This window comes from Orbicella faveolata, unplaced genomic scaffold (genome assembly GCF_042242905.1).
Source record: "Orbicella faveolata isolate gen_17 unplaced genomic scaffold, um_ofav_v1 contig_24, whole genome shotgun sequence".
NCBI lineage: Eukaryota > Metazoa > Cnidaria > Anthozoa > Scleractinia > Merulinidae > Orbicella > Orbicella faveolata.
The window spans coordinates 25,460,001-25,483,860 of record NW_028301552.1 but is presented as its reverse complement, the minus strand read 5'-3'; the positions used below and the strand labels follow the sequence as shown (position 1 = coordinate 25,483,860).

Genomic DNA, 23,860 nt, shown 5'->3' with positions numbered 1-23,860 from the left:
GACTCGATGGACTGTGCATGGTGAAGCATTAGCATCAGTGCTAAACAATCCTAATCAACTCAGGGAGCTTTGGGGCAGGTTGCTTGAGATCTTAAAGGACACAAAAATGAAATAGACAATCATGGGCGTTCAAAGTATGATTAGTTTAGTTTTAACTGTGGTAGTTTCTTAGGTGGGAGAATTTGAGATGTGCTTTGCAGAGTTCGTCAAAATCAGCTGTTTAAGGAAATATGCTCGCTCAAGATGTGTTCACACCTGCTTTAAGTGTTACGTGCATAGGTGACATGTTTTGGCCATCTTTCGACATGCCATGTCTCACAGAATGTTTTCTTGATGGTCCTAGCCTTAGTTTTATGTCAAATAAATCCATCTAACATGACTACAAGTCAAGTTTGACTGTAAAGAAGTCTTTGGTGCGTACATTTTTTACGTAGGCCAGGTTACATAGCATGTTGAGAGATGGCATGTCAAAAGATGGTTGCTGTACATGTTACACTGAAAGTGGGTGTAAAATTTTGTTAACAGATTGAACTGATGTGTGATTTCATCTCTTTTGGGCTCGCATCTTACAGAGAAAAGACAAGGAAATTAAGACTATGGAAGACTCCGAACCTTTAAGAAAGAGAGAATCACTGAAACAATTCAACATTGGACAATGGCAAACTCCTCATTTTCTTCAAACTGCAAAGGAACACTACAAGCAAATCTATTTTGAAGCCATTAATTTTGCAACAACTTCCATCACATCTAATTTGATCATAAAGACTTTAAGTGTACATGAACATCCAGGGACTCCTTTTGAAGACTACTACCAAAAAAAAAGTTTAATTCCTATACCGCACGCTCTCTCTCTCTAAGTTGTACCACTCAAAAGCAATTAGTATGTATACACCTGTTAAATCAGAAGAGTACAACAACAAATTAACATATCTGATCGATAATTTTAGTCAGTGGAAAATTACTGGAAACTACTCTCAGAAGGCTGGAAATGCTATTTCAGAGATGCTATATGTAAAAAAATCCCAGGGGAGAATGCCCCAGTATCCCAGTGGATAATGCCCAAGTACCCCTAGAGGTTTGCACCTTCAGCACTCATGATGAGCTACCCCAGTATAAACTTCACCCAGGCTGTGGCCCTGAAATGAAGGTCTAATGCCTGTATGAACCTTTTTAACAAATATGTAAGCATACTACAGTATGCAAACTGACAAATGGTTGGCAACACAGGCTGGAATAACAAAGACAGTTATCAAGACTAATGCTGCTTTTTACTCTGTCAATTTTATTGCAGAAAATGATACTGAAGAAATTGTTTTGGATGGAAATCTGGACCAGGTATAAAGAAACATAGCATGTAGCTTTTGCTGTAAAACAAAGGTGTAGTAAGCTGGTTGTTTAGGTTCTTAACTTTCTTTTGATCATTAATGTTGAGTTTAGGTATCGAAAAAATCTGCATAATGTAGATCTATTATGGGGCAAATTGAAGGAATGACCGTTAAAAGACGTTATGGGGTGCTTATGTGACAAAAAGAAGCCAAATCACATTAAATATTCACAAGGAGCAAAACAGGTTAAAGTCAGGTCCAAAGAATGTTACTTTAACAAAAATCTAGTAATCATAAAGATCCAATATAAAACCAAAGTTATACTCTACAGCACTAGACTTTTAAGATTATCCATGGACTTTGTCCAGCGTACTTGTCGTCCCTCCTACAACAATACCACCCGCAACAGAGCCTACACTCATCCTCTAAACTTCTTTTCACTGTCCCTACTGTGAACTCTGTGACATACGGTGAACGTGCGTTTTCTTTCTCCGCACCTATATTATGGAACTGTGTACCGGATTCTGTTAAAAATACAACATCTCTTTCATCTTTTAAATCTGCCCTCAAAACATTCTTGATCGTGCCGAAGAAATAATTTAATGCTTAACTTTTCATCAAGCATGAAAAAGAAATGCAAAAGGCAATATTTCCACTATCTGTGAAAGATGATACACTCAGTTTAAAGGAAACAGAATTGTTCTGTCATGGCTTGAAATTGAAGACGTGGACATTTCCAATCGTGCATGAACTGAACATCTGACTGAACACATCTGTGTTCTGCTTTGTGTAAGAAATTGCCGTGTTGACAGATGGAACTTGCAGCTGCTGTAACGGAGGCCTTCTTTCGTTACTCACAAGCTGATCTGTAGTGGTCGGCTGAACTTTATCATCACCAAGTGCTACTGTAAGGATGTTGCTGCATTTGCGAAATTGTTGTACAGAAGGCATGTTGTGGTAGTTTTGCAGGCTGGACTCATTGCGGTGACTGGATATCGCCATGATTTCCTGATTTGTGAGGCCAGCATTTTCCCACAAGGTTATGGCTGTCGCCCTAACTGAATTATTTGTGTAGATACGAGAAAGTCTGGCAGTGGAGCTGATATCTTTCATCGTGGTTGAGAGCTTGTTTACTTTGAGCAGCCTGTTTTCATACCAAACATTGTCAGATGGCTCCCAGTTTCGTTTAGGATACTGGAATAGTGCTTCACATTCTGGATTCAATTTCGATAGCACAAAATCAAGAGCGGTATAACCATCGGTTTTACAACTGGTTTTGTACATTCTTGCATTTCTCTCGAAACTCTCAACATCACAAACAGCGCCTTGGTGGTTTTTAGTTGCTTCATCATGTGCCATTGAGACAAAATGGTCGCCCTTCGCATCTTCACTAAATACAAAACTGCTCTTTTTAAGACTTCGCTGGCCTTCAAAGCCACAGCGGCACCAAAACAATGAGATGTGAAACCACCCATTTCTCAAAAGCGACAAGGGGTGAGTAAGTGATAGAATATCACTGTTTTTGAGCATTTCAAGATCTTCCAGCTCAATGGCTGGTTTGTGTGTTGTGTTTTGCATGCTGTCTTTCTTTAACTGTTTAATTTTGGCATCTAGCATCTTGTTTGACAGAACAAATTGGGAATCTCTGGCCAGCGAAATGCCACCGTTGTTTGGAGGCAAATTAAGGTATATCTCGATGCCATTTCTGAGGGCAAGTAGTGTTGCTCTGCTATAATTTCCTCCATCTTGGTTACGAGCTTTGGCATAAAACTGACGGAAACGTTAATCTACAGTATTGTGCAAAAGAAATGCAAGCGAAATGCGCAAATTTCATTCTTTTTTCCCATGACTTTTCGACAAAAGTTCGCACAAAAGTTCAAGTGAAATTTCATGGCGTATCAAGCGTTAATTCGCTTGAACAAAGGGCGATTTTTCTTCAAAGTTTCGTTAAGCTAAAGAAAATTCGTGAGCACAAACAATAGTTTGCTAGGCAGTACACGAAAATTCGCAACGTATCAAACAGCAGTTCGGCAGCGTTCACGCAATTTTCTTTTAGTGACTGATACGAAAAAACTGTATTGTAACTTACAAGCGATAAATTTGTAAATACGTGCTCATAAGTTGTTTGTAAATACGTGCCAGTTTGCAGTCATCGATCACCAATTAAGGGGATAACATTTTATCTATGAGAAATATGTTACTAAAATCTTACTCACCTAAAGTTTGCGAAAGGCTTTCAAGCAGCTTTGCTTGCTCAAGTTCAGCTCAGGCCCAGTTTCATATGCAGAGAATCAGAATACACTGAACCGCATTATAAAGACAATGACCTCAGTTTGTTCCACAAAGAAAACAAAAACATCTCCAGTTCTGTGTACTTACGCCGCTAAGTAAACAGTCGCAAACAATTTATGAGGGTTTTTCAATCTGAACGCATGTGCACGCTCGCGAATCCAAGTCATGTTTATTTCCATACCGAATTACCACCATCCCAGTCCCCTTGCAGTTGTTTATTAAACTTTCTTGAAAGCCCTGGAAAGTACCTAAAAACTGAGAGGTGTATATGCCTGAAACTTCTCGTATGAAGAGAGCCTCTGTTCATATTAAGAATATGCGAATAAAACAGTGCTGTAATCATAGGGTTTGAGATTTTGCTATGGCTTTCCAGCCGAGTGCAAGAACTTCTCAGACCTTCGAGAAACGGGTCCCTGGTCCAAGTTGTTCAAAGGCTGGATGACGTTATCCACCTTTCGGACAACCCTGAACTGAGGTCACTGGGTGTTGCTTTAAGTCTTCGAACAGTTCGCAATTATTTCGCTCCACTTTCGTCGTCTTAATAAAAATCATTGGGACTCTAACTTATAGGGATACACAGATATGGATGATTGCAACAACAATCCGTTTCCAAAATTTTATTACAAGTTTTAACATTTAATATGAAAATTCAAATATTGCGGCATAACGAGAACATTACAGAAAAACTAGAGAACTGATGTGTGACCTAATATTGCGAGATCTTGGATGAACTGACAATAAGCGGTCTGCTGCAGAGTCCAGCCTTGCTGTTGGCGAGATATTCATACTGTGGACGAACTCACGGAAATCCCACATTTTGCTAACATCCTCTGAATCTGTTGGCTTATAGTCTCATCATTTTTTTGCATCTGTTGATCTATTAATGCTTTTGCATCCACAGACACCTTTGTTGGTCTTCCCAAGCACATTAGATTCACCATGGGGTCAGTAATTTTTAGTTTTCTGATGATTCGAGAGACGCTAGCGTGGCTTACTACTGCTTACTAGTAAACCTTTGTTCTTCAATGACCTGAATATTCCAGCTGGGTGGAGATCTTGCTTGTGAAAGAGCTTGATTTGAGTTCTCGTATAATTTGAAACTTAAGGCATGATGACTGACCATCGAGGTGTTATAAATATTAAATGTAAAGCGAATGAGGGAATGTTTTCTGGTCTAAGTTATATAAACACGAACAGTTGCTATGGCAGCAAACTGGCACGGAGACAGGGGTCTGGCGCGAGAAAAATCATGTGGTTCTACATGCTGTGAAAATGGCGTGTTGGCAAGTGTATAACATAGTGATTAAGTACAATTGCATTTATTTATCGGAACTGTGGTGTTTTAGGGTTTTGGGTCAAGTCAACAATTTAGCATTCCTTCTGAAATAACCAGGTGAGTTTCATAGCTAACATTTCGTCGAGCTGTGATGCTATTTCGGCAGATTAATGGTTTCTTTTGTACGCAACGATTGGAAAGGTCTTTTGTATGTTTCACTTAGCGAACTGTGTTTTGCTCTTGGCCTATTGATAAACAATACATCGAATTTTCGGGAGGAGTGTATTATCGTTCAAAAAATTGCAGCGACTTTTCAGGAGGAGCGAATTATCGCTCAAAAATTCACGGTGAATCATCACGCAAAGTGAATTAGTGTTCGAAAAATCGTGCAGATCAAAACAATAGGTGTCACGAAAATGTGGGGAAATTTCATGGAAATATCGTTTTAAGCGAAATTTCTTCAAAGAGCCCTGAAAAGCCAGGAATTTCGCCGAAATTTGTTTGCGTTACTTTTGCACAATACTGTAGCTCTGAAAGTGTAATTTCTGCTTACTCCACTCTGTAGAAAAAAGAAATCACATATCTCTAAGCTTAAGCATTTTTGAGTGAAACAAAAAGACGGAGCGTGTGTGCATGTGAACCATTTTAATGACAAATTTGGCACAGTGGAAAACAGTGAAATGTTTACGTTTTAATAATATCGGTTGAGTCCTCTTTTGTTTTCCCTTGTGCAAATTAAGTTTATTTTTTGTAATACTGAATAAAAATAGACTTGTACTGTTTCAACAGACCTGTAAAAACTGAGACCGCCCATTGTGTTGCTTTTTTAGTTTGTTTAGCCTGTGAATTTGTGGCCATATCATGGAGGACATGCTTTTCCATCTCCACAAATCTTCTCTTCTTTTTGCTCTGCTCACCACTAGCCTCATTCCTTTTGGCGTTCATAGCATCTTTTTCATTTCTGAATTCCTCCAAACCAAAGGCCGTCAATAAATTAGGGTGGCTCTTACCAGTTTTCAGGTTTTTGACGGCTCATAACTTTGTAAGAATAGAACAGAAAGGCAGACCAGGGCTACTGTAATATTTTTGTAGGTTTGGATTATATAATCTATACCTGACCTAAAACAGCTGTTATTTTGTTGTCAGCAGTTACCATGGCAACATTCCAAAGGGATTTTCCAGCCCTAATTGTTCAGTTATGTCACTAATAACTAAGAAATTAACCCGGTTACCCCGAGTTTTTTTTAACCAATAGCTTTTGGCATCTGAAAATGAAAATGCACAACAATTTTAAAATAATTTTACGTAGCCGATTTCTTGTAAACTTGGAAAAACGACAATTCACACAAAGTGCAAATTTCTTTCGGAAGAAATTTTTTTCTGACATTTCTTCTCAATAATAATATTATATTAAAACAATAAAAAGAAGGGGTCACCAGGCTTGTTTTCATGTAAAAGCCTTCTCGAGTTCCATTATTCCCACGTATGTAGCCACGCATTCAAAAATCCAGACTTTATAAGATCAGCAGTTGCTCATAAGCTGTTTTGACTACCACTGACTGCTTTGAGTGCCCGTGCGGGTGAGTGGGCTCCAAACAGGCGTTTTGTTTTGTTTGCTGCCAAAACATCATTTACAGTTGTAGTTGTCATTAAAGACAACCTCCTGGGCTTACTCTGTAGGATTTTATACACAAATTCTGGGTAGATTTCCTATGTTTTGCAAGTCCTTTATACGTTCCCGGTGGCTGTCACGATCAATCGAGTTGCCTTTGAAATTTGGGAAACATTGAATTCCTGAAATAATTCCTCTTAAATACACAGAATTGACTAAAGTTGTTCTAGCAGGTAAAGCCTCCTTTATATGCGAATTTCATTTCCAACAGTACAAAAGTGACCTTGTTCGAAATGAGCCGCGTGCCGTCATATTTCTTTTAGTCTTTTGAGTTTTAAATCTCACGCCTCTATCGTGCGTGTTACTCACGCGTGACACATGTGGTGATCTACTCCCCACGCAAGAAAACTGGTACCAGCCACCTTAAAATCTGGGAGGTCGCCACGAGCAGCGTCCATATTTCAGGACAGGAAAATGTTTCAGTTTTCTATGGTTTTATCGGGACAGTAAACCATAGGTTTCTGACCAGTCAGAGTGCTCGCAGTATCTCAGTTATTTTATAAATTAAATTATAACATTGTTTTGCCAGTCCTACTTGTAATGACAGTGATAATGATAATGATATTGATAATAATAATAATGATAATGAAAATAATTAAAATAAAATATCTGTAACCAGGAGGCAACCTCACCATCAGATGGTTTCAGGCTTGTCCTGAGTACGTAGTAGATAAGTTGTAGATGAAATTGTAGATAAGCTATTCAAATGTAAAAAAAATTGAAAACAGAAACTGACTTCCTCGGATATGTGCAAGGCTCTGGAGGCAAAACAGATGAACTGAACTGCTGCAGCTGTATACATTTCATGATTTTTCATATGGCACCAACAGTCTCAGAGTCTCTAAGGCTTATGGCATAGGTCCTGGAAACTGATATCATGGTCAGATCTCAAAGTTCGATGTCCAGGCCTTGTAGCAGTAAAGGACATTGATGAACGATTCTTTGTTGTCACAGCCAGACATATGAAGGTACCAAGCAAGGAGTCAGAAGAAAAGCAGATAATGTTTGAATTCAATGAAAGCAGCTGCTCTTATGTTTTCTCCACCTTTAATGACCTCACCACGCTAATTTTGGCAAGTATGGACTAAACTTCCATCCTCACGAAGAGAAATTCGATCACCTACTTCACCAATAGGCTTGAAAGTTTTCAATGTTGTCTCTCGCTGATAATTCAAAAGTCCAACCAGGACCGTTCTGCACCAAAGGAAGTCTGGAAACCAAGCGTGAAGGCTGGTTCCTACAGAAACCAAGAGCCGGGGGAATTAGGTTTATGGAACAAGTAAGGTTATTTCTGAAGGACGGGTTTCAAACGAGCTTTAAAATGGAGCCAGTACAAGTCACTGCTGACATGCGGAAGGTCAGAAATTGTCAGAGGACTCAGGAGTGATAGCAGTTAGTTGGGAAGGACATTATTGCTCGGTCAGTGAATCATGAGTTCGTAATAGTTTTTTGGTGATAATTCTGCTGACCTGGGTATTTTGAACGAGGGGCAACATTTGCTTGACCATTGTGAACCGATCTTTCATGTTTGGAGTCAAACAAGGGCTCCCAAATTAAAGATATTTGGTATACAACAAATGTGGGTAGGTAAATCGATCCATCGACTGCTTTGACAGTGGTTTTTACCTTGACTTTTGCAAAAATCATGTGCAAGGGTTTCACGCTTGAGAAGCGTTTTTCTTCCACGAATTATTTCAACATTCCATACCACATCATTTTCTTTTATTATTACATTGGGCATTTCTATTGTCCAATACCTCTAAATGGAAACCATCCATTGTTAGCTCGAAGGATAAAAAGTCTCACACCAGGATTCGAACCACCAATCTTGGCCCCCATTTTCCAGACTACCTGGCCATGTTAGCTATTCATGGATATTTTAGATATACTGGATTGCTGTTTCTTTCTCACTCACCACTGAGGTCAGGAGATAGCTTGGCAGGTACTTGTGCTCATAAAAGTCATCTGACAAAGCGCATAATTTGATATTTGGTGATTTGGAAGTATTTTGGTCAGTTTTGGGTCTGCTCCAGTGTGAGTAATATGTATCCTCTTATTCAAGAATTTTTTAGTGCAATGAGGGAATGAAGATTTTTGTCTCAAAGACAAAAAAAATTAACTTCAAAATAGCCCTTGACTCTCCCGGGTAATTCTAAAGGTGAAATTAAAATGTGAATTTGGTTTCATTTCACAGAAATTAAGTTGATTATAGTTATTAACTTATAAAATATATGTGTAAATAACACATTCAGTTATTATGTGAAGTTTATATGAAATAATTCATATATGAATTATATACCTCCGGTATTGCAGAGGTCACGGGTTTGAATCCCATTGAAGCCCTGATTTTTTCAGGCTTTTTCTTTCCAATTGCTTAAATTGGAAAATTTACTGCAATGATCATTCTTCACTTACATTCAGTTATTTTTGTGACACCCAATAACAGTAGTAATGATGAAAACGGCTGAAGTGTTCTTCCTAAATAAGCTTAACGATTATTTGTAAATTAATAATTGTTTTAAAATTTATGCTGTGTCATGCAACATACAAACTCGTCAAAATCTTTTTGACTATCCTGTCATATGTATTACATCACGAGTTGGCTTAAAAAGCATTTTGAATTTGAGTAGTTTTGGTTATTACTTCATGATTTGGGATATGTCATGCAGCATAGCTAACGGTAACCACAAGACTAAACACAATGTGGAACTCATATATACCCGCTAATCACTTAAACATGTTTCTTTAGTGGAACAAGACAAGCTTCAAGCTGAAAATGGTGAAAGACCTCAATTTGTACTGTGCAAAAGTTGACTGCTCTGATGCTTTGAGGTAAGTGATGTTACTTAAAGCAACTAACTACTGTCCCTTAGAATGCAAGTAAGCCCAAATATATCCGCAATTTTGCTAAAATGCTATTACATGAAGAAGTAATTCTGCCAAATGAAAAAATGCATTTGGTTGAATTCTCAATTTTCTGTGTTATTTTGAAGTCACATAAGTTATTCCATACCCACCTTTAGGGAACCTGGGATGGGAAGGATGGTATATACCCTGGAACCAGACTTGATAGGGCTTCAGTCAGGTCTTTTTATTTGTTTGAGATGACAGAACCCAAAACTAATCTGATACCTTTTGCAACTAAAGGGTCAAAATTTTGTTTGAAAATCAGTTGCTTTTCCCTGCTGGAGAGAGTTAAGGCTACGTTAAGGTTATGTGGTCTCAGGTACCTGAGACAACCCTCTCCGCAATTATATGAGAAAATGTAGTTCCTGTAGGCCGATTCAATGTTGACAATGCATGATTCTTCATAACCCTTACTGAATAATAAAATGTTCAGATATCCCTCTTTCTTTGAGTTTCCCTCGGTCATTCCATCACAGTGGGTTTTGCCAAGTTAATTTTCACTTCTTTGATAGAATTTCTGCTTTAAATCCTAAATCTAGGCATTATATGACACTTGCCACGCCAAGCGTTGTCCCGGTTAGGCGAGCTAAAGTGTTTATATGAAGAAGTTGTCCCGTTCGCATGGGTTACCCTACCTGCCGAGGCGAGACAACTTGCCCACCCAAGTTGTCTCATCCCCCGAGACAGGTTTGCGATCCTAATGTAAACGGTTGGTTGAATTTTGCAGAGAAAGAAGCTAAAAGTTACCTCGGGCCAGGGTAACTCGGAGGGAGTGTTGTCTTGGGTAACCGAGACCATATAAATGGGGTTTCAGTTGGTGTGGGGTTTAGGTTTTAGTTGATCTTGCCTGTATAGGAAACCTGGCAGTCAGAACATTTAATCTTGTAAATTCCGTGTCTGTCATTCGGTTTGTGCCTGTCTTAAATGTTGGTCAGTAAATGTTGTAATGCAGTTACAGGTTTGTGGGCTACAGGGATGTTGTTGGGCTGAAGAATGACCGCAATGGTCCCAGAAGTACATTACTCTTTTGACGGAAAAAAATGACAAAATTTACAGTATCACATGTTTTCTTTAATATCTGCGCAAATATCTACAGCAGTGAAGAATGCAATATCTCATTTGAAAGGGTATAAAATGTGCTTTCGAGAAAAAATAATTGTAATCCTTAAAGCTGAAACTGTGTTCCCAAAAAATTGTAAATCAAAGGAATGTGGCCAAAAAAATCACAAAATTTTGGAAAACCAAAAGATGCTGTAAAACCACTCGGCTGAGTGATTTAGAAGTAGAGAGAAAGGTTTTAGCCTAGACCTGCATAGAAATTCATGGCATCTGAAATTGTTTACATTTTTTCCTAGATGCATTTCAAAGAATCGCATTTCAATCACCATGGTAACTGGTGATGTGGATTAATGCCACTTTGATAAGAGTGGCATCGGATTTTGCAACAACAAAGTCACAAACAAATGAGTTTAAAACGACCTTTTATACACAGTTATTGAGCTTTATGCCCCCGCAAAACATTAAAAACATTTTGTTAATTAAATTAGCAAAATTCTAGACCAAACACAGCAATATGAAGAGTATTTAATCGCATGTGTGTTCATAATTCGGGACCATTAGCGGCATCACGAATACATGCTATATGCATAAATTACTTGGAAAACCTTTCAGATTATCATTCTTAAAAAAAATCATCTTCAGGAGCTCTCTTTCATATAAATAGTTGCAAATAAATTTTGAATCACCATGCACATTCATGCTTTAAGGCTTGCCCCAGCCCAGGTGCTGAATGAACTATTTGCATTACTTGGAAGTAACACTCACTTTTTAAAAGAAGTTATCAATGTTTAATAATTTTTGTGATGACGTATTAATCCTTAGTATGGCAATCTTACCAGGAAGGGAGGAAGCGCCAAACTCATTTTTCAAGTGGACGAGATAGTCATTACAGAAACTGCAAAGCAACAAGATAATGGTGTGTTTGTAGGAATTGCTGTGTTGTACATTACCAACACCACTGAGGTGTTTCCAAAAACGTTTATTCATGATGTTATAAGTAACAATGGATACAAACTGGCTGGTTATGAGGTTGTCATGGTTGATGGTCAAGACGAAGGGGTTCCTGCTGGTGGCCATTCTAATCAGAGGAAAGTCAAATCGAACACCAAGTACATCTTAATTGGAGTAGGTGTTGCAGTTGGACTTATTGCTTTGCTTGTGATGGTTTTCATAGTGAAAAGGTATGTATCCTGTTTTTGCTTTACTTTGTAAAAGTGATTTTGAAAAATATTTATAATTAAGGTAAGTTGTGATTAGCCACATAAAAATTGATGGTAATTACTATATTATTTTTATATGTCACATTTTTGTTTTTAACTAAGTTGTAGTGGTGGAACAATTTCACTCATTCACTCTGTCACTTCTTGTTAGACATTTGGAACCCTGGGGAACTCCCATATGAAAAGGTCAGGGATGCTAGTTGGAAAAGTTGAATTTAACTCCCAAAGGAGACTAATGTGGGCATTGCTCAAGCTTCATTTACACCCCTAAAAGATACTACTTAAAACGGAATAGCTTTGATTACTAATCACTGTCAAGAAAGGATGCCGTGCGCACTTGTACACCCGACTCGCATACTCGCAGCGGAAATCAAACCTGAAAACAGAAATTAAATGAGAGCGTTTCTTTTATTACTGTCTTCTAGTGCACCCTAAAGGATACTTTGATGGGTAAAAATAGTGACATTTCATCATCAACACCCTAAAAGAGACCAGAGTCCTTGATTTGTACCTGAGACAATGAGCGTCCCCGACCTTTTCATAAAGGAGTCACCCCGGGTTTCGAACATCCGCCGTCTGAGGCCATTTTACAGTTGCTTGCACTGTGTCATCATGTGTTATTTTAGAGAGGTAGAGGCTGGAACAATTTTTCGATATTTTTCCTTAGCGATTCGATTGCAAGGGAAAGTCTTCCTGGTTTTTACTTCACAAACCTGCGTGATATTGTTAGTTTGAAAGCAATCGATATAAACAAATGATTACAAAAGCTCCAGACGATTTTTTAAACACAAGAAACAGAGAGACAAACACTGCCTTTAGGTAAATGGTTTCTTGACATAAACGTGTGCGTTAAAGAAAAAAACAAAGGAAAAAAAGGAACAAAGAATAAAAACATTAATTGAATGGGCTAGTGCAAAACCATGCTTGGTGATGGTTTGGGTGAAAAAAAATTTTCCCAAAAGTGCCTAAATTTTTGCATATGGTCTTCAATGTAATAGAACATTGTTGTGTATTTTTGTCGCTGGTTTTTGCTTCATTTTCGAGATAAACTTGGCTTTTCCCAGCCGTGTCTTTAGGAGTTTATTTGTTGAAAAGGAAACAGACTATCCCAAGTGAAGGGCCTCATTATCAGTAAATTGACTGCAAATTATATTTTGAACACTGACCTGGACTTTTTTCACTCGTTTGCACATTGTTGGAAGAAAATCTGCGTGGGTCAAGATAGCTTTCTCTGAAGCAGCGAAGGTGGTGCCTTTCCTCAATACGATGTGTAAATGTAGCTTCTGTTCATAGTGTTCAAAGACAAAATCAAATCCCTCAGTATCAGTTGGTTGTGTTCCTTGTAAGTCGGAGAATAGCTTACAAAGCGGGATCTGGGAAACATTGTTTACATCGGTAATTGTGACATGGAACACGTATGAAATCGATCGGGCATCAAGTGAAATACTGTCGAACAGAAAAGATATGTGATGCTTTAGAGCTCTGTCAACTAACAATTGAAGAGTACCTTGCATGCCTGCTTGCCTGCCTGCCTGGTGGTTGAGAGACATCATAAAGCCTTGATGATGATGATCATTAGTAATAATAACTACTTAATAACCGAGAGTGAGGTCGTTACGGGAAAATCTCAAACTGAGGTCAATACGGTAGGCCGAGGTTTGAGATTTTTCCGTAACGCCCTCACTCTCGGTTATTAAGTTGTTTATTATATGGCTCACGAATTAAAGAAGAAAAAGATATTCGAGCAGAAGTCGTCAATTTACATCCGGCGATGCGCACGTTTACGGATTCATTCATCGTCTCAAACCCTGGGCAAAACTACACAGTCAGTGAACTTTATCATTGTATTTCTTTACGGGAAAAATGATTGTCACAGCCCTCAAAAAGGTATTTTAGTATCGTGTTGCCACAACTTGATGAGGGAGTTTTTCCAATTTTTGTGGCGAAACGTCAACGTATATAGAAAAGACAGAAAGTGCTTCAAAATAATCCAAACCAACGGTCTTTCGGTGAAAGAAAATACTAATGCTTCAGAATGCACTGGTCAGAATAACTTGATCTTCGCATTCGCTTTCGACAACATATCTTGACCTTCTTCATTCTGGGACTTATGAATGAACTTTTCAAGCCTTGTGAGCGTCTAAAACTTCCTGCAGGTATCAGAAACACTGCTACCGACAGAAACCGCCCGATTGGTTACATCTGATGATCCTGGAAGCTGATTTACACTTGTGTTAAAGCGAGGGAATCTATTTGATGAGAACTGAAACGGAGTTCAATATTTCGGTAATTGTTGTGACTAAGATGATAACTTGTAAGTTTCTTCGTGGTGTTGTGCTCTGGGATACGTGACACATCTGCCGATGGTATTTTTCACTTAGCGATTTTAGCTTTACTCAACACTCGGCAAACCTTGTCTGTTTTTCACTAGTGCCCGCCAAGGCTACCGGTAAGTCAAAAACAACTTCTATATAAATTTTATTAAGGAAAAATCCCTAAACTTTTAGGTACTCGGAATTAAATTTACTTCTCTTACTGTTTTTAATCGGCTTTCATCGTTTCAATGCGCTTGAATTTTCCGTGCCGGGCTCTTCCTAATTTGCATAATCCGTAATTGGCCAGTGGGCATTATGGCTGCATAATGACCGCTCAGATCTCGCTCTTAGCCAATCAGAGCGCGCGTTATATCGGCCACAAGCTAAAGCCATATAATAATAATTAGTAATAATTCTATATGCTCCATTTTTTCCAATTTTATGTACATATCTCATTCTCTTAATAGCTTTCTTTTCCTTAAATCTCCATAGAAACATAATAACTGGAGACTGACTAGAGAACTCGTGGTTACTTCAGTCTCTAGACTCATATATTACACTTTCTTTTTTTTCTGTATTTACATTTCACTGATATATAACCTGTAAATGTAGGAGTAAATAAAGTTATAATAATAATAATAATAATAATAATAATAATAATAATAATAATAAAGAAATAGAAACATGTACCATGTTTCTATCAAGTTATAGAAAGACGAGTGGAAGTATGGGAGAACGAGAAATGCTGTAGCAACACAAGCCGCAGGCGAGTGTTTCCACAACTTTTTTGAGTTCTCCCAAACTTTCACGAGTGTTTCTATAACTCGATAGAAACACTCAGAACATGTTTTCTATTTCTTTTAGAAAACAGCACCATTACGAAAAAAAGGAAAACAACTTGTTAACATTGATTATCAAAAGGTAAATTCTCTTTGCTTGCACCATCATTACATCAACAGCTCGTGCTAGTTCTGTGTTTCTATCGAGTTATAGAAACATGATTTTTAACCAATCAGCGCACATATTTTCTTAGGACTGTTTTCTAAATAATAAGAATAGCACTATTTCCCTTTAGCTCAATAGCGCTTCGTAAAAACCCGTTAGTCATCAGCACGTTTTAAGGAACCAAAATGTGCTCTGATTGGTCGAACAAACTGATACCGCAATCGAGGCATCGGCATTTGAAGTCAGATCGATCCAGGCTGCAAAGTCCGAGAGCAGTTCTTGCCCAAGAAAACAATCCTCTCATGAGTTGTGGCCCATTTGCCGAGCACTGAGGTCGTCAAAATTTGGAAAGCGAGAACTGATTTTAGACATGCATGTATGAAAAATGTCCTGCATCGACCACCATGTTTCCCGCAGGTGAGTTGTAGAGAACCTTCCCGACAATCATTGTGATCATGCACAGTGGACATTTATTTTGTGGCTTTAGAAGCTTGGTAAACAGCAATATCAGTAAGAGGAAGTGGATTTTACGTAGTTATTGACACAGGGAGTGCTACAGATAATGGCCAAATATCAATATCAAATCGACCTGATTTGTAGTGTTTTGAACTTATGGAACCAGGGCACAGAACCCTAACCTCTGGAGCCTCGTGAAATCAACATTTCGCTCTGTCATAAACAAATGAGCACCTCTGTGTTCATGCGTTCTCGTGAAATCTACATTTAACTGTTTCTTAGGTGAAAAAAGGGTCTTTGAGGTCGACCGTTGACGTGAAATCAACATGTATGTGTTTTCGAGTGAGATCAACATCTCTGAGCTTTTGTGTGTCAACATTTAACTGTCTTGTTTAAGTGAAATGAGCATCTCTGTGGTCACGCATTCTCATGAAATCAACATTTAACTGTTTCTTAGGGGAGGAAAGCGTCTTCGAGGTCGCCTTTTGACTTGAAATCAACATTTATGGGTAATTTTTTAAAGAGAAATCAACATCTCTGAGCTTTCCCGTTGACGTGAAATCAACATATAAGTCATTACAGAAACGCACCCATTGAAAAACGTCGCACGGGAAAATGCAAATAAGCTAGAAAAGAGAAAGAGAGCATGCATAGCTTCACGCAGGCCTGTCAACTCGACTGTCAATCATGTAATCCCCCATGTACGCCGTGTTCACAAGTATTGTGTCTTACTCAGACAACCGAAACTTAGTGCTATTCATCGAAGAAGAATAGCTGTAATTAGTCGGGTTATCTTGATTAGGCTATATTGTTTAAAAATCGGTCAGATGTAAAATTAAATTACCTTTTAAATGTCGCGTTTTTATCAGAACTAAACTAACAGAATAATATCTGGAAAGCCAAAAGCAAAACTACAAACCATCGGCAGTCCGAATGTTTATTTATATTAGGTTCACACAGCTGGTTTAAAAATCTATGACACAATCCGATGGTGCGATCAAATTTAGCGATCTTTCCTCGAGGAAAGCAATTTCATTTACGTTCGTAGTAATACATTTATAGTAGAAAAAACTAAAATCAGAAATAAAAACTCACCTTGAAAATAGAGCTCCAATGTGGACAGATTTCAAAGTCACCGAGTGCATCAGGTGATCGGCGATCAGTAATCGCAAAGCATTAAAAAATGCTTCCAAAAGAAAACCATCTCTCCACGCGAATAAGTGGCTACTTAAAACATTAAAAGCAAGGACTACATGAGAATTTCCGTTCTTAAATACGGATAGATTACAGAATTCCACGGGGCGGACGTCGATATTTTTTTTTTCATCGTAAAGGATTGCTCACGATCGCGTGTTTAGTATACGGATAAACACGTCACGCTCTGTTGATATGCAAACGCAGTTTTTGCTCTTTACTGACGAAAAGAGCATTTCACCACTTTCAAACAATACTAATTGCTCCAATTGCATCTCCATTGTCTTTAAACGGACGCAAAGCGAAATTTTACAACTCCCATTTGGGAATTCGGCAATTCAGATCTTAAGAGACCGAAGCTGGCGGTGAACTTTTGCAACCTCATTCCCAGGTCATTGCACCCGCAAAGCATCGTGGGTACCCCACTTTTCCCAGGCGACGCTTTTCAATGGGCGCAATTCTGTAATGGTTTTTTTTTAAAGTGAAATTAGCATCTCTGCGGTCACACAGTCTCATGAGATCAACATTTAAGAGACTGTCTCTGTAAAAACCGACCGCTGATTTTACTTCGAAAATTCGATTTTTCTCATAAGCCCTTACCTAGGCAATCACTAAAATGAGTTTTATTTGATTACAAATTCTAGTTAAATTTTTGTAGGATTAATTGAAGTTTGGTTTGCTCGACACAAGTTCTGTGCCTGCTGAAACTGGAAAAATAGCACATATTGCCGGCGCTCTGAAAAAATTAATATTCGCTCAAAAGTCCCAGGTCTTTTTTTCAACTATAGATATATCATAGCAGTTTGTTTAGCCATGTTGCAATTATAATTCAATATCGTTCCTTCAACAGTTAAAAGAAGATTTTCTACCCGTTAAATCGAGTTTTGAACCAAACACGACAAGAAGATCTGTTACATCTTATAACCGCTCTTTTAAAATTTAACTGTTTGCTTAGCACTACAGTCACAACGCAGTGCGCATTCCAAAGCAGTCTTTGATGATTCTTTTGTTACTGCAGACATCACATCACTTGATCAACACAGACTGTATTATTGCACCATCAGTTGTAGCCGTTGTGAAATCTCTGATGACGTAATGGTCTTAATCTGGAACTTTCTTCGGGATATGTATGGGCATGAACGATATGAACGATGTGAACGATTCGATAACAACACTATTAACAACTGCTTTCTTTCTTAAAAGTCATGATTAGATTTAATTGGTGTTTTCCACCAGTAAAGGGCCAGAAAAGTAGTCAAACGAGTCACATACAGTATTGTGCAAAAGTAATGAGAGCGTAATTCAACAAAATTCGCGAATTTCGGAGTTTTTCAACGAAAAATGGCGAAGTTTTGTTCACCTCAAAAGTTCGAAGAAAATTCAACGAATTTTCCCGCTGCCCATTGTTTTAGTCGACGCGAATTTTCGAGCAGTAATTCATGTCTATTGATAATTTGGCCCGATTTTTCAATCAGAAATTCGCTCTCCTCGAATTTTCCTTCGAACTTTCTAGCAAAAATTCGCTCTGTTCCTTAAGTCTCCCATCGATTCCCAGTAGTAAGATGAATTAAGCCAGAGCAAAACAAGAACGTGCGCGATAAAAACGTTAATATCATCGTGAGTGATAGTAATATCTCAAAGCCTTTTCTCACAAACTTACCTTGCTTATGTCCAGAGAAAGGTGATATCACTGTTTGTTGCAGTCTTAAAGCTTGCAAGCTCAAATGGTCTGTTTGCCAACCTGTTTTCATTGAACAAGAAATGCAACTCGCGGAAGTACTCGCAGTGCAGCCACAATGAACTCAGGCTCTGCACGACCTTGTGATATTACCGTCAAAGGTTCGAAGCTATTATCGAACTATTCAGGCCAGTCTCTTACAGATCTGTTTAACTCGGCTGAAGACTTTTTAACTGGTAGTTTTAGTAACATTCAAGCTGTATTGATTGTTATAAATCAGTTACACCTCCTGCCCCCGTTAGTGTTCATACAAAAAAAAAAATTCTTAGCACGAGGGGTAGCGTAGCAGAGAACTGTCGTCGTAAATAACGAGGTGCTCTTGCATGGAAAATAATTCTAGGTGAGGTATTGAAATAAATGACAACACACACAAGTGAAGGTAAACTTTTATTTAGACGTTGGCGAATTGACCAGTAGGACGTTGGCGAAGCGACTTAGGACGTTGACGAATCGACCTAAGAGGTTGGTGAACGAGACGTTGGCAAAACAACTAATCAGCGAAACGACCGGATACCATGTCTTTCCCTTTTGCACTTGCCATCCGAACATCTCTGCACTTTTCCTTCCCTAATCCCGTTTCTTTGCACTCCCAGCATTTTTTGTTTGTTTTATATTTTAGTTTAGTTTAATTGATTTTTATTTTCCTTCACGGCAAAAGTAATAAGTAATTCATTAATATAAGTTCTCAACAATATTCTCCTTTCTCACTCGCTGGAACTGAACGCTCGCACAGTTTGTACCTTACGAACGATTCCTAAATTACTCAAGGTTAACGTTTTACTGTTCAGATATCACATCTAGTATACATTATCATTGGCTTCACTAGAACCTAGTTTTACTCTTAACTAGCGGCCTTAAGTAATGTTTTTTTCCAACATTTTTATTACAATAAATATACTTGTACCTATAACATGTTAATTACAATAAACTACTTAAATACAACACTTACAATAAACTTACCTACAATACGTTTTTTTTTTTAACATTAACATAACGCTACATACAACACTTTTGGGTAACTACTGTACTAATAAAAATACTATATAATTACAACTGATTTCCACAGGATATATTCTATTCAATTGACGTAATTGCTAAGGTAAAAATTTTGCGAGTTTTTTTTTTAGAGGACAAATTGAACTCAGCGAAACCTTCTATTTTCAACATAAAATTTAGTTTCCAGACAAAAACATCCCAATTACATGCACGTTGGTTGATTTTCTGGAAATGAAAGTAGAATGTGGCATAGAGGAGACAGAAATTTAGTTTTTTTATTTTAGTATCGTTATCAGTAGCTCCTCTGAAGAGTATTTTTTTATAGTTTAATGTGATGGAAGAGTTTTCCTTTTCATTAAACCAGCATAGCACTTTGTGGAGAAAGTCGACCGCAATATGACAACCTAAGAAGGAGTGAAGTAAAGAGTCGTCATCCCCACAGTAATGATAACTCTTGTGGTCTTCAATTCCGTATAAATGTAATTCTTTCTTTGTGGTGACAATGCGATGAGCGAGTTTGTAAAAAAAATTTTTTAATTTATTTTGCTTACTGATCAACTTTATCCGCTTAAAAATTGTGCTCCAAGAGAGAGTGAACTGTGGAAGGTCGCGTTGCCACTTGCTAGGGCCAGTTGCGCAAGGTTCCTTCCTATTCAAAAAAAGCCAGTAGTAATCTTTACATGTAAATTTAGATAGGTCGACCGACAGCGACGGTGACAGATGAAAAGTGGAATTCCCTGGAGTAAAAATTGGATTGGTGCCAAAAGAGTCCCTCTCCTTTTCCAGCAGTCGTTTAGGGATAGCCGACAGAATTTGAAAATAGGTGAGAAAATTGGACTTAACTGAAAATTTCCGACAGAAATCTGCAAAATTCAAGCACATTCCACTGCAATAGAGAATGTCACAAATGGAGTAGACTCCTTGGTCAAACCAATTCTGATAAAACACAGTTTTACCACCTATTTGTATTTCTTTGTTCTTAAAAAGGATTAATTCCTGGTCTCTGTTCATGTCATAGATACTCTTCAGTTCCAAAAAGAAACTCAGAATTTGCTTGTAGAAGGATGGCATTTCAATCGACTTTAGGAAATTTTCTTCAAAGTTACAGTGAAGCAAGAAGTATAAGCCCCCATATTTCTTAAAGAAGGAACATGGGATGACTTTCCAATTTTCTGTCCCCGGCTGTCACTTTTTAGGAATCTTTGGATCCATCCCAAACGTAGAGCCTTACACAAAGTTTCAACGCGTGTTACACGCAAACCACCTCTTTCATAATCTTGATATAGAGCTTCCCTTTTAATTTTGTCCTGCTTTTCCTTCCAAATAAATTTAAAAACTGAAGATTGAATTTTTGCGATGTAGTCCTTGTGAATGTCTAGCACAGCAGCGGAGTGAACGATCTGTGAAATCTCTAGAGTCTTAACGATTAAACAGCGCCCGAAGATAGAAAGTTGGCGCGATCTCCAGGTACCCAGCTTTACATTAAGGTTTTCAATTTTTTGGTTGACATTTTTTCTCTCGTTACCCGCCTTATCGTAAGAAATATGAATCCCCAAGACTAAGCAGTTCTTTCGTTCTTAAGAAGTTGAGAGGTCTTTAGGTACGCTGTTTCCATGGACCTAGCCAAAGAGCTTTGGTTTTCGATTCGTTGAGTTTTAGGCCAGATAAAATCCCGAACTCGTTTAGTATGAGCAAGGCGTTTTGGACCGATATTAGGTTACTGCAAATGAGAGAGGTGGCTAATTTTGAGTTCCTTATGAAAGATGAAAATGCCGCAAATCGAATTATCTTGCTGTATTTTAGTCGCAAGTATCTCCGCAGATAAAATAAACAGATAGGGTGATAGTGGACAACCTTGCCTTACTCCTCGAGACAACTTGAGCTGCCTAGTAGTGAAACCATTATTAATAATGGAACTCTCTGCATTACAGTAGAAAGTTTCTATCCAACGCTTAATAGAAACACCAAAGTTGAAAATTGACAGGACTTGTTGAATCATTGGCCACTCGATTGTGTCAAAGGCTTTGCGAAAGTCAAGCTGGAGAAGAATGCCTGGTATATTTTCCGGTTCCGTCTGTTCTAAGAGGTCACATACCGTATTTTCCCGTGTATAAGTCGACCTTTCAAGACCTAAAAATCAGTCCAAAAATTCGCCCTTGACTTATACATGGGTCAAAACTTGAGATCCAAGCGCCAGTCAAATAATTAGCATAATAATTGTCTTTCAATGTTAACAAACATGTGATAAGCGGCAGCACAGTTTACAACGTACGTTCGCTTAGCAATCTGTCTCTCCATATCAGAGCTTCAAGTTAAAATGCATCAACATTTATTCGTTAAATTTTAACCTGGATCTTGTAGACACTCACTGGCTCAATTTTGTCATAAAGAACCAATATTTTTCCTTTAAATAAAGCTGTAGTAAAGCCGCTCGGAGAAAATATCTTTCGCGCTTGGAACTTCTCTGCTTGGTAACCTGGCAGGATACGAGTGCGAGGACTTCTGTACCAGTACTTGACCGATTTCAAGGCTTGACTACCAAGTTCCCAACACACGCTTTGCACTTTGTTTATGGCGTCGTTCTGAAAGTCGTGAGCTTCTTTGGTGTTTTGCCTGTCTTATAAAGCCACTTTTAATCTCTTCGCACTTAAAAAGGCTTGTTTGAAATCCTTACGTTTGATTTTTGTGAGCATTTTACAAAAATTATCATCGAAAAGTCTGCATGCACATGTGTTGCTAAACTGGGTAAAACGCTCGTATACGTGCCATAATAAGCTTTAAAACTGCGCATTGAAACATGCTGTGATTTGTTTACATATCTGGTAGCTGAAAGATAATTTTAAGAAATACAAGATAAGTTTTCCAAGAAATTCTTACCTGGAAATTAAGAAAATCTAGTTTTTGGCCTCAAAAATTGGGGGTCGACTTATACACGGGATCGACTAATACACGGGTAAATACGGTAGTAGACGTATATTCTGACCAATAAATCTGTCTTTCATAAAGCCTGTTTGGTTAGTATGTATTAGCCGCGGAAGTACCTTTTTAGTGCAGAGTGCACTACTGGGATGACTATGGGAGCTGCCTGCCGCTAAGGAACTAAGGCACTATGGCACTATGGCGCTATGGCCCTATGGCGCTAAGGTGTAAACTTTAATGTTTGTTTAATTAATTAATTTCAATTAATTAATTAGTCTAGAGGCAAGGAAATAGTGGGGGTAGGGTGGGAAAGGTACATGTGTACTCTACGTAAAACACATTTCCTCGCCGTCACTTAGCTTTGAACATCGCAAAGATATATATTTGTTTCAGGTAACCCCTTGCTCTCCTTGTGGTACCATTCTCCTTAGAACAAAACTAATTTGCCCTAAACGCATGCGTAGATTAGTTAGCATTCATGGCTTCTATATTGGGTGAAGGATACATTGCATACAGAATCACGCACAAATGTTGAGTGGTTTTCCTTATGGTAGAGCTCAACATGTAAGACGCATGCGTTCTAGCATCATTAGTGTTAAACACTATCTTTCCACGCGGTATTTTATATATCATGTCATGTGACCAAGGACGGCAGTTATTTTTCGGGTAGCACCAATTGTCCCTTTTTATTGCAAAAGTGAAACGTTACTGTGGCTGCGTAGCTTTAAGAATTACACACAGGTCCATTCAACAAATATCATCTGTTTTCAATCTACAATAGTGTGCTTGTCAGGGTTCAAATGTATTGCTTCTCCTTAGCGGCTTGTTTATTTCTTGCCTTAATTGTGTCTGTAAGAGAGACCAAAAAGTTCCCAAGTTAGTGGTTTTAATACTCCGCAAATTGTAAATTTGTACCAAAAGAAACCAGGAAAATGCTCAAATATTGCTGCAGACACTGTGGCACCTAATGAAAGCGCAAATTAATTTAATCAGCCTTTGAGGAAATCATTCGTATCGGCCAGGTAGCGCTGTTTATCTTCAATACTTTTCGTTGAAATGCTTCTCAGCCATCAATATCGTTGTGTGTTAATTTTGAATTGTTTGTTTAACAACAAAGGTGGCAACAGAAAAAGAAAATGGTATTTCGTGACTATCTGATAATTAAATTAAGTTAGTAATTAAATAATTAAACATCGTTTTCTTTTTTCTTTATCGTAGATAATTAAACATTGTTTCTGTTTCGTTTCTTCATCACTACATCAGATATTTAACTTTCTTTCATTTATCTCCGAAAAACAAGGACATCTTCCGTATGTTTTGGAGAAAACAAGGGTTTCATATTACATGCCTTTGCGAGGAAAACAAAAGTATCAAGTTACAAAGTTGGTGTGAAGAGCTAAATTGTCACGTTTGCTGCTTCAGCGTATTATTGAATATAAAATGAACGAAAATCAACGTAAAACATCAGTAGTAATTAATTTGTGCGTAATTTTTGGACCTTGAATGAAAATACAACCTTGAAACATACACACTGCAAAGGGGAAAA

General features: G+C 38.0%; 2 protein-coding genes across 4 annotated transcripts in view; one reads left to right on the top strand and one right to left on the bottom strand.

Annotated features, from left to right (window-relative positions):
* The window catches only part of LOC110047269 (scavenger receptor cysteine-rich domain-containing protein DMBT1-like), a 131,035-nt gene that overhangs the window by 95,037 nt on the left and 12,138 nt on the right, over positions 1-23,860 (top strand). For 2 of the 3 annotated variants that reach the window (XM_020753018.2, XM_020753017.2), the window contains exons 11-13: positions 1,292-1,335; positions 9,315-9,397; positions 11,371-11,712. In XM_020753018.2, coding sequence (XP_020608677.2) covers positions 1,292-1,335; positions 9,315-9,397; positions 11,371-11,712 — 469 coding nt within the window. Of the gene's footprint in view, positions 1-1,291; positions 1,336-9,314; positions 9,402-11,370; positions 11,713-23,860 lie in introns of those variants that run through there. The other variant, XM_089291579.1, reaches the window with a different exon arrangement.
* On the bottom strand, positions 1,853-2,982 carry LOC110047270 (uncharacterized). The gene has a single exon (XM_020753019.2). It carries the CDS (start codon positions 2,940-2,942, stop codon positions 2,031-2,033), a length of 912 nt encoding a protein of 303 aa, XP_020608678.2. The 5' UTR covers positions 2,943-2,982; the 3' UTR covers positions 1,853-2,030.